General features: G+C 33.5%; 1 protein-coding gene across 1 annotated transcript; it reads left to right on the top strand.

The window, feature by feature from the left end:
* Positions 1-3,481: 3,481 nt before the first annotated feature.
* G6M90_00g099500 (uncharacterized protein) lies at positions 3,482-4,819 on the top strand (the record flags this gene model as incomplete). Its single annotated transcript, XM_066131561.1, has 2 exons — positions 3,482-3,667; positions 4,190-4,819. The coding sequence occupies 2 exons, from the start codon at positions 3,482-3,484 to the stop codon at positions 4,817-4,819; spliced, it is 816 nt and encodes a 271-aa protein (XP_065987664.1).
* Between the last annotated feature and the right edge of the window lie 8,048 nt (positions 4,820-12,867).

Raw genomic sequence — 12,867 nt, 5'->3', positions numbered from 1 at the left:
CCGCCCCTTTTCTTTCATTTCTCACAGCGGAAGAGACATGTGACGCGCGACGAATATATCTGGGCGTAATGGAAGCGATGGTTGCAACAGCCCGACTTGAAGCTCCCGCTCCAACACCGTCTCTGCGATTAGAGCAAACAAGGCCGAGAGGCTCTAGGGTTGACGCAGAATCATGCGATACTAAAACTAGTGGTGGCTGCACAGTGCGATGTCTCACTTACAACGCCACAATCTGTAACGCTCAACATGTACGAGTTGTTGTCCTCGACTTCCTATTCTGAGGCTGTAAGCACGAAACGGCTTAATATAGCAGGCAATAAGTTCCTCTCGAGAGATGGAAGCCTTATTATGTCTAGTACAGGAGATACTTCATCATAAATGCCAGATATAGAGGACGCAAGAATGCTAATTTAAGAAGCCCCGGTTTACCGGTAGTTCTGTTACAAATAGTCAATAATAGCTCTATTAAAACCTGGGACGCATACTCGTGGTCGCTGGATAGTAGGGTCTCGTGTATATTCTAATTAATGTCGCTGACAAAGGGCCAGGCGAATCCAAAGAAGACGCCAAGAGGTACAGGAAGTCTCTACGCCACGCTTTAATTTTATAAATTATTATATATAAATTAGCTACTTTAACCGCTCTAGAATAATATACTTCTATATAATAAGAAAAGTAAACTAATCTTATTTTTTAGAGGTAAACCTAGGTATAATTTTATATAATAATATACTTAAAAAGTTTTTTTAAGTATTTTATAAATTTATTATTAAATTATAAGTAAATTTTTACTTATAATAGCCTAGGCTTTTCTTTTAATTAATAAGAAGCTTATTTTCTTCTTTTATAAACCTAGCTTTGCTGCTATATTCTTACTTAATACTTCTAGTAATACCCCTATAAGCTCCACGTTATAAAATAAGCTCTTAAGTAATATAGTAATTTATTGTAATATAGCCGGTATTAATATTAGTATTAATACAAACCCTCCCGGCAAATAAAAAGGGCTAGCTATAAAGGAAGTTATAAACTTTATAAAAATAAAGCTTAGGCTTTAATAAGCTTTATAGTATACTAGTATTAAAATAGAAGATAATATACTAATACCTTTATTATTATTATCATAATTAGATAATCTAATATAATTGCCTAGTAGGCTTGTTAGCGTTAATAAATATCTTAGTATAAGGGATAGTTCTACTATATACTAATACTATTTATATTCCTAGACTGCTTTTTGGCGGATACCGCTAATACCCTGACTAATAAAAAGGTATTGCTTAGCTGTGCGTTCCTGAAGCTGCCGGCGACGCCAGAGCTATAAAGATAGTATAGTTTTATAGTTTTTAGTAGCTTTTAATATAATATAATTTTAGTATAATAAATTATATTTATATTTAATATAGTTTTTAATAAATATAATTTTTAGCTATTTTATAAACTAATATTATATAATATAATTAATAAGCTAAAATAATATTAATTTTACTAACTAATACTAATATTAATAAGCAAGGATTAGCTAGTTTAATTAGGCTAATAATAGGAATTAAAAATAGTTAATAAAATACTAAAAAGGGAATTATAAAAATAATTATATTAGGTAAGTATATATTATTTTATATTATAATTATAAGTAAAATTTATATAATTTTATTAAATTAAATTAATATAAAAAAATAAAAAAAAGCTAGTTAATTACTAGAACCTATTAATAATATAATTAATAGCTATACCTAGCTAATATAATAATAATATATAATTTAAAAAATATTATATATATTATAATATATTAAATTTATTAGCTTAAAAATAATTTATAATTTTATATTAATATTAATATTTGGTTAATTTACTTTATAGTTAAATAAAATTATATATATAATACTAGTATTATATAAGCATAAAATCTAAAATAGTATTAGGTTATATTAGGCTAAGAATAATAAGAAATTAAAAAAGTAGATTATTTATACACGTATTATAACGCGTTAAATATACTAGTATAATTAGTACCGCGCTATAACCTACTAGTTATAGCTACCTTATAATAGCCTTAGCTATTATTATATAATTAAACCTTATATATTATTATAACTTTATAGCTATAACTTATATTAAATTATACTAAAAACCTAAAATACCTATATATATAATATATTTATAAGGTTTACTCTCTTTTATATTTTAAGTTAATTTTATATTTAAGTTATTTACCTTTTTTATTATTAAAACCCTGCTATAATAATATAACTAATTATAAGTTATTACCCCTATATATATATATTTCTTATAAGCACTTATTAATATTTATTATAGCTATTTATAAACTATTATATATAAAGTATATACTTATTAATATAAGCTTTTATAAAATAAGATTAACTAGACTAGCTTACTAATAATAATAAGATAACTAAGTATAATAAAAAGCCTAATATAAGTAGGTTATTTATTATAACCTTTAAGGGTTAAAGCTAATAAGGCTTAATAAGTAATATAATTATTAATAAATTAAAAGCTTTTTATAATAAAAAAAATACTTATTTTAAAATTAAAAATTTTAATTTTATAAAAATTAAAAAAATTATAAAAATAATTAAGAATTTAAAAAAAAAAGGCTTTTAAAAATATTAAATTAAAGTATAATATTAAGAAAGCTATAAAATTAGCTATAAAAAAAGCTAATAAAGTGTTACGACCCAGTCGTATGCAGGAAGCAGGCTGCAGGTTGGGCCGGCTGCATGAGCCACGGGGCGGCACAGGCAGGGCGGACAACGGATTAATAGTCGGAGCAACCGTCACATCTGGATCGCAGAAGGAACCGTGATCCGTGTAAGCGGGATCACGGTCACAACAGCGATCCAGAGGGAAACATCACGACGGGAGAAGTGATCCATCGTAGTATATAGGGACCCCCAATTTCGCTCCATAAATAGACTCTAGCTCCTTAGCTTTCAACACAGATCATTACATTAAATAAGCTTCGCTTACAACTCTTTGACTCTGATCACTTAGTTACAGTCTACAACCTATCACCAACATAACAACCAACCGCTCAGATTAACTGCCCTAGTTATTCTGCCAACATAAACTACGACTAGTTTATCCCTTAGGAACCTTAGCCGTTACACGTTAAAAGCTCTTATTCAGACAACCACTACGTCACTCTAAGCAATATCTAATAACTGTCGAGATAGCACCTACAACACCTACCTCGTCTAAGGCAACTACATCGCCAACACCTCAGGAACCTCAAAGCCTCGGACCCCAGGACCTCATGATCGAACTTATACGACTACGCCAACAAGTTGAGCAACTCAGCCTTAAACACCAAATGCTTATATCAGGACAAAAAGACTTAGGAGAGATCACCAAGCCTAGGGCACCAGGACCCTATAACAGCAACCCAAGAATACTCCAAGGATTCTTAACCCAGCTCAGGGCGTACCACCAATTCTACCCAAACAAGTTAACCAATATGCAAGCAAAAGTGCTACACGCTGGAGGATGTATAACGGGCACCGCGCTCGCATGGTTTGAACCAATTATGCGAGACTATCTCACCAACGCAGGAGATAATCAAGAAGACGAAACAAAAGAAATATTTGCCGACTATAAGAAATTCGAAAAAGCAATCAAAAAAACATTTAGATCAACCGACGAAGTAAGGACCGCAATCATTCACATGGATCAACTCAGACAAAAAGGATCTACATCAGATTATACGGCACGTTTCAGACAAGTCACCTCAGTACTAGACTAGGAAGATAAGCCACTCATGTCAGCCTTCTTTAAAGGACTGAAAGAAGAAATCAAGGACGAACTGTACAGAGAAAACATGCCAAACAACTTCTCAGACTATGTGGCAATAGCAGTTCAAATCGATAACAGACAGTATCAACAACGCATGCAAAAGCAACAGGGAAGGGGAACCTAGAACCCCACAGGAAGAAGAGGACAGCAGGCAAACCAGAAGAGAAGGCGAGAAGAACCTATTGCCTACGGTCACACTCTTAACCCTGGACGAATAGAGCTTAACGCTACCAAAAAGGATAACAAGAAAGAAAAGAAATGCTACAACTACGGAAAACCAAGACATTTCGCCAATAAATACAAGAAACCCAGGAAAGAATAGAAGCCAGTACCAAAAGGAGGTAAAAAACAGCTCAACGCTACTAACCAACAGAAAAACGAAGTTACCAAACCAGAGGTAGAACATAAGAACCTCAACTGGACCTTCTACTACGACGACAACTGCTACGTTCACATAAGCAGCAAACAAGAAACAGGATGGTTTCCAAAAGAACCAAGAAAACCAAGGAAGAAAATTGTGAACTTCGTGGGAAACAGGCTACAAGTAGCCAAACAACTGGTACAAGAAGAACTAGACGAACAATCAATAGAAAAGAAAACTCTTACAATAACAGGACGAAAAGAACTCCATAAACTAAAGTCGCCGGAATATTTAGACAAAGACTCGCACCAAGAAATCCTCAATTGGGTGCGACAACAAGCAAAAGCAAGGAAGATTCAAAGGGAACAACAACATAAGGAGAAGCAAGACGCACAAATCCTCACCCCCCTCAACAAACCAGAAAATAGAGTAAGGGAGATAAGCGTCGATAACAACAACACAATCCTAGACACTCCAGAAGCGTCCAAAGACGAACAAAGCAAGAAAGAAACGCCAGCAAGGCTAACAGCCACACAAGAGCAAGCTGTACAACAATATTTCCCCGCACCAACAGGAAAACATTTCGCAATTCCTATTATTGCGGTGGACACCACCACAATATTAAGAAACCCAACACTATAGTACCCAAAGAGGGAAGAAGGGGATAACCCCAGACTCTCACTAAGACATAAGGACCATACACGATTAGCATAGGCATCATACATATTTATAATGTGCCAGGCACATTTTACAACCAAGGCACAACTAGATGCATTTCCGATCAGGATAAAAGGATATCCGATCAAAGCACCATACTTCAGATAGGAACTCCTAGAATAAAGAGTAAAGATAATCAATAACAATCAAACGATGATCTTGGAACCCGATTCAAACACACCCATCAAATGCCGAGCTCATACAGATCCTACAGACATATGTGAATCAGACACATACCAGTTACATATATATACAAAAAACAAGCAGTAGCATCAGTATATGTATAGGGGAAAGATCTCAACACACAGAAGAGAGTTACTACTCAAGTCACCTCAATGTGAAACGAAAGACCACATAGTATACCCACTACCAAATTGCTCAGAACATATGGTAGATAAGGCCAGAGAATAGCACAAGTAGCAATGTAGGACACCAGCAGCATACAAACGGACACAACAAGCATTAGACATACTCAAACAAAAAGATCCCAGGGGAACCACAAAATCAACATACCATAATAAATAAAGGCTAGATAAGTGGTACCACGAACAGAAGTTCAACCCCAGATGCAACAAGAAACATACGGTAAACTACAATAACCCAAGATGCAAAAAGCACGAAGAAATAAAAGACCAAATTTACAACCGCCTATATCAAATATTTAACAATAGGTTTTACTTTAAGCACCCACAAAATAGAACTAGACCTACAGAATAGTACCAGGAAATAAAACAACAAATCACAGAAGAATCTATTCCGGAAAACTCAAAAAACAAGGCACGCCATCTGTAAAAGGGCTACAAGCTGGCATAAAGAGAAAGACGCTAATGACCCTCAATGCAATCCAAGATGGACAAAGCGATAAGATAGTATTAGACGCCGAAGTCATAGGACATCACGTTCGCATACTTGTGGACAGTGGCGCGATAGGCAACTATATCTCACCCAGAGTTATTAATCGTTACCAACTACCGTAGAAACACAAAGAGGCACCATACAAGTTAACTAATATCAAAGGAAAACTTTTTGCCTACAATAACGGAATCATTAACCAAGAAACTGATCATCTCAAAGTACAAATTCAAGGTCATTCAGAAGTGATTCAACTCGATGTTATAAACGTATCGGAACACAACCTAATATTAGGGTACCCATGGTTATAGAAAAGTAACCCACTAATCAACTAGAGGACAGGCCAACTAAAGTGGAACAAGACTTCAGGCCAACAGAATCAACAGAATTCGGAAGAAAGAACAAAATTTCGTTATAACTTAGCTCACGAACAGAGTTCTAAAGAAAAGGAACCTTCAAGCAAGTTATCTAAGGACCAACAATAACAGATAAACAATACAAAGACAATGAGTACAAAGAAAAGAACGATTAGATCCACCATAACGACCTCAACGGCGCTACAAACCGGGATACAAACAACAATAAGCAACAAGAAGACAAAAGCCAAGATCCAAAAAGTTATTGCCACCTTAAGGAAAAACCTCGCAAACACAAATAAGAAACTCGAAGAAAAGAAGAAAAACAAGAACAACAAAAACGACAAAAGCCCAATAACAAAAAAAGAAAAACTCAAGAATATCCCTAAAAAATACCAGAAATACAAAAAATTATTCGCAAAAAAATTAAAAACCGGATTACCCAAACACAATCAATAGGATCATAAAATCGAATTAGCAGATAGAAAGTCAACAACATTCCACAAGATCTACAACTTAAACGCAAAAGAACTCAAAACGTTACGAGAATACATCAACAAGATACTAGCAAAAAGCTATATCAGAGCATCAACATCAGAAGCTAGATACCCAGTTATATTTGTTCCAAAGAAAAACAGAAAATTACGGTTAGTAGTAGATTATCAGCGATTAAACGCGATTACCATAAAAGACAGAACACCATTACCACTAATATCGGAACTACAAGACCAATTGCACGGTATAAATTAGTTCACCGCGGTAGACCTAAAAGGAGCATACAACTTGATTCAAATAAAGAAGGGTCACAAATAGATAACAGCCTTCAGAACGAAATTCGGACTATTCAAATACTTGGTAATACCAATAGGGCTCACCAACGCACCAGCAACATTCCAGAGAATAATCAACAGCGTACTACAAGAATATTTAGATAACTTTGTAGTAATATATCTCGATAATATACTGATCTTCTCGAAAACCCTAGAAGACCACAAAGGACACGTACACACGGTACTAAAAACGCTACAAGACGCTAAACTATTACTTAAACCAGCAAAATATAAGTTCCATACACAAGAAATAGACTTCCTAGAACACACAATACAACCAAACAAGATACAAATAAAAAAGACAAAGATCAAGGCAGTAAAGAACTGGCCAACACCAAAAAATATCAAGAACATACAAAGCTTTAGAGGCTTTACAAACTACTACAGGAAATTCATCAAAAGCTACAGCGAAATCGCAGCACCCTTAGATAAACTCACCAAGAAGGATAAGCAGTAGAATTAAAACGATAAGGCGCAATATACCTTTAACAAGATCAAAAAACTCATCACATCCGAACCTGTTTTAAGAACCTTCAACCCAGAAAAGGAAACAAAATTAAAAACCAATTCATCAGACTTTACTCTAAGAGCACAAGTTAGACAAAGAGACAATAACAAAAAACTACACCCTATTACGTTCTACTCAAAGAAACTTCATGGAGCAGAACTCAACTACCCCATCTACAACAAAGAATTCCTAGCAATCATCAATACTTTCAAGAAATTTAGACACTACCTCATGGGAAGCAAACACAAAGTTAAGGTGTACACCAATCACAAGAACATCTCTCACTTTACGACAACACAACAATTAAATAGACAACAAATTCGATAGGCCGAATATCTTTCAGAATTCAACTACAAAATCATCCATCAAAAAAAATCCAAGAACAGACAAGCAGACGCTCTAAGTCGAAGAAGCGACTACAATACAAGAGTACCTATAGCGACAAGACAACTCCTTAAGGTTAATACAAATAGCAATTTTCAGCAAAAACAACTGAATACCATACTAAAAGTACAAGACAAAGACCCAGTATACAAGAAAATCCAACAATAGGCAAAGGAAAAGGTTAGGTTTACAAACACGCCAGAAAAATATCTCGCAGAACCCGGAACTATCCCAAAGTACCATGGAAAGACCTGGATACCTCCAGAGTTACAAGAAGAATACATCAAAGAAATACACGAACATCCAGTCTATAGACATCAAGGAATCCGCAAAACACTGGATAAGATACGACAACAATACGATTTCTCAGGAATCAAGAAGATAGTCGAAAAGGTTATCAACAAATACATACAATACAGAAAAAGTAAGGCTTCACGACATAAGCCATACAGAGAATTACAACCACTACCAGTACCAACACGACCATGGGAATCAATAGCTTTCAATCATATTACGAAGCTACCAATATCAAAAGAACCAATAACCAATATAGAATATAACAGCATATTCGTGGTCACAGATAAACTCACAAAGTACAAATACTTTCTACCGTACAAAAAAGCAAGCAATACAGAAGAACTTGCATATATGTTCTTACAAACAATAACAAGCAATCATAGGCTGCCAGAGGAAATCATATCAGATAAAGGAAGTACATTTACCTCTAAATTTTAGCAAGCACTTATAGCACAACTTAGAACGAATCACAAGTTAAGCACTGCATATCATCCACAGACGGATAGACAAACGGAAAGATTAAACCAGACGCTTAAACAATATCTACGATACTACATCAATCATCAACAGAACAATTAGGTTAAATAGTTACCTACAGCGCAATTAGCTTATAATAGCTCAATATCGGAATCGACGAAGCAAACACCAGCCTACGCCAATTACGGATTTAACCCCGAAGTATTTCGAACACGGCGCAAAGAACCGCAAGCAAAACAAGCAATACTGCAAGCAGATAAACTAAAGAAATTACATGAAGGAATGCGACACAAATTAGAATTCGTACAAAACAAAATAGCACAATACCATAATCGTAAAAGATTAAAGAGACCAATCTTTAGGGAGGGAGACATGGTCTACCTACTCCAACAAAACATCAAAACAACGCGACCAAGCAACAAATTAGACTACAAAAAATTAGGACCATTCGCTATCAAAAAACAAATATCAGCGAACAATTACGAACTTTCACTACCAAAGACTATAAGGAATCATCCCATAGTACACATTTCACTTCTCGAGAAAGCACCAAATAATGCACCAACAGAAAAAGACATCAAAGTCTTGGACGACGGAGAATACAAAGTGGAACAAATCCTAGATATAAGGACAAAAAACAAAACACGCCAGTACCTCATTAAGTAGAAAGACTATAAACACGAAGAAAACACATGGGAACCTATAAAGCACCTAAGAAAGTGCCAGCACCTATTAAGGCAGTTTCACCAGAAGGCGCAGGAGGTATAAGGGGACCCAGATCCAAGAACTCCTCGCCCAACCCAAAAGCAGACCAGTCACTCTCTTTAGGAACACCCATCGCACCCAAATCATTCACCACCCAACGCTCGTAAGCGTCTAAAGCGGGCAGAATCCCATCCTCAGCATCCAACTCCGCCATACCACAACGAAATAATTCCAAACTCTTATCCTTGACACGATTCCAGATCTTTCGTATTCGGGCTAATCGATTTACGGCTGTGGAGAGCTAAGACTAAAGGTCGGCCAGCTATGTGTGAAGCTCCAACAGCTTGTCACCCGCCTCCTCCTCCTCCAACTCCAGTTTCTTCTGTTACTCCAGCAAGCGCGTTACTAAGAAACACTATCAGCAAAAAGATACAGACAAAACAAGGGCTGTGGCAGCACCCACAAGAAGAAGCCACCAAAACACCATCACATGGGCGACCACGCCGCACGCACTCGCTACATCGCGATCTCCCATCCACCATACGGCAGGATTTACCGTTTTTAAAACAATAAGTACAAGGCATGTCCGCAGGGCAGCCAAATAAATCTATAACACCAACAAGATTGGCACGTTCGCGACCGTTATCTTTCTTCGCGTTCGATTTCGGCTTAGAAATGCGACCAGACATAGCGTCAGCAAAACATCCCAGAGAATAAAAGAAGGAGGGAACTTACCAACAGAAGAAAGGGCTACAAAGCTATTTATAAAACGAGACTTGGGTCTTGAGAACAAGACCATGGGAGAGGGGACATCGTGTTACGACCCAGTCGTATACAGGAAGCAGGCTGCAGGTTAGGCCGGCTGCATAAGCCACGGGGCGGCACAGGCAGGGCGGACAACGGATTAATGGTCGGAGCGACCGTCACATCTAGATCGCAGAAGGAACCGTGATCCGTGTAAGCGGGATCACGGTCACAACAGCGATCCAGAGGGAAACATCACGACGGGAGAAGTAATCCATCGTAGTATATAGGGACCCCCAATTTCGCTCCATAGATAGACTCTAGCTCCTTAGCTTTCAACACAGATCATTACATTGAATAAGCTTCGCTTACAACTCTTTAACTCTGATCACTTAGTTACGGTCTACGACCTATCACCAACGTAACAACCAACCGCTCAGATTGACTGCCCTAGTTGTTCTGCCAACATAAACTACGACTAGTTTATCCCTTGGGAACCTTAGCCGTTACATAAAGCTAATAAAACTAAAACTAAAAAAGCTAAAAAAGCTAAAAAAACTTATAAAATTAAAGCTATTAAATAAATTTATATTAGTAGTTTTACCTTTTTTAGAAGGGTTATAATTTTATATACTAATAAAAATATATAATAATAATAATAACTTATAATTATATAAGTTATACCTTAAAAAACTTAAAGTAATTTAATATAATATAAATTAATAAAATTTTAACTTTTATAAAACTTATTATTTTTTTATAATTATTTTATTTTACTTTTATATACCTAATTTAAATAAATTACTTTATAAATAATATAATTACTTATAAGTTTTTAGCTTTATATTACTTTTTAAAATATTATAGCTTATTAATATTAGACTTAATTAATAGTTAATAATTTTATTATAATTATAATTAATATTAAAAAAAATAATAAGCTTAATATAAGTAAATTATTTATTATAATTTTAAAAATTAAAGCTAATAAGCCTAAAAAAGTAATATTAAAAAAGCTATTATTATAAAAAATATTAACCTCTCTAAAAAAAGTAAAACTATTAATATAAATTTATTTAATAGCTTTAACTTTATAAGTTTTTTTAGCTTTTTTAGCTTTTTTAATTTTAATTTTATTAGTTTTATTAGCTTTTTTTATAGCTTTTTTTATAGCTTTTTTTATAGCTTTTTTTATAGCTTTTTTAATATTATATTTTAATTTAATATTTTTAAAAGCTTTTTTTTTTAAATTCTTAATTATTTTTATAATTTTTTTAATTTTTATAAAATTAAAATTTTTAGCTTTAAAATAAGTATTTTTTTTTATTATAAAAAGTTTTTAATTTATTAATAATTATATTATTTATTAGGCCTTATTAGCTTTAACCCTTAAAGGTTATAATAAGTAATTTACTTATATTAGGCTTTTTATTATACTTAATTATTATAGACTTAAGCTAGAGGCTCAGGTCTAGGTAGGATCCTAAGCAAAGCCAGCCTAGACCTAGTATAAATAAACTTTAAGCTACTAAAAACCTTAAGGTCTAGGTAAAACCCTAAGTAAAGCCGGACCAGACCTGGTATAAATAAACTTTAGGCTAAGATAAGGTATATTAGGAAGAATAAGAAGGAGATAAAACCTTTTTTTTTTCTTTTTCCTTTAAGTTTATTCTTACTATTTAGTAATATATATATATAGCCGCAAGTATAGCTAGTCCCTTATATTAATTATCTTATTATTATTAGTTTATACTTTATATATAATAGTTTATAAATAGCTATAATAAATATTAGTAAATACTTATAAGAAATATATATATATAAGGGTAGTAACTTATAATTAGTTATAGTTTTAATAACAAAAAAGGTAAATAACTTAGATATAAAATTAATTTAAAATATAAAAAAGGGTAAACTTTATAAATATATTATATATATAGGTATTTTAGGTTTTTAATATAACTTAATATAAATTATAATTATAAAGTTAATAAGTTTATATAATAATATATAAGGTTTAATTATATAATAATAGCTAAGGCTATTATAAGGTAGCTATAATTAGTAAGCTATAGCGCGGTACTAATTATACTAGTATATTTAATATATTATAATATATAAATAGTTTATTTTTTTAGTTTTTTATTATTTTTAGCCTAATATAACCTAATATTATTTTAGATTTTACGCTTATATATGTTACGACCCAGTCGTATGCAGGAAGCAGGCTGCAGGTTAGGCCGGCTGCATGAGCCACGGGGCGGCACAGGCAGGGCAGACAACAGATTAATAGTCAGAGTAACCATCACATCTAAATCGCAAAAGGAACCGTGATCCGTGTAAGCAGGATCACGGTCACAATAGCGATCCAGAGGGAAACATTATAACGGGAGAAGTAATCCATTGTAGTATATAGGGACCCCCAATTTTGCTCCATAGATAGACTCTAGCTTCTTAGCTTTTAACACAGATTATTATATTAAATAAGCTTCGCTTACAACTCTTTGACTCTGATCACTTGGTTACGGTCTACGACCTATCACCAACGTAACAACCAACCGCTCAGATTGACTGCCCTAGTTGTTCTGCCAACATAAACTACGACTAGTTTATCCCTTGGGAACCTTAGCCGTTACAATATAATACTAGTATTATATATGTAATTTTATTTAATTATAAAGCAAATTAACTAAATATTAATAAAAAATATTAATAAAAAAAATATTATTAAAAGCTAAAAATATTATAAAAATTAAAAAATTAAATAAAATAATAAAAAATATAAAAAAAAATAAAATAAAAAGAAAAATTAAAAAAAAT

Source organism: Metarhizium brunneum, chromosome 6 (assembly GCF_013426205.1).
Source record: "Metarhizium brunneum chromosome 6, complete sequence".
Taxonomy (NCBI): Eukaryota; Fungi; Ascomycota; class Sordariomycetes; order Hypocreales; family Clavicipitaceae; genus Metarhizium; species Metarhizium brunneum.
This window is presented reverse-complemented; position numbering and strand designations above follow the sequence as displayed.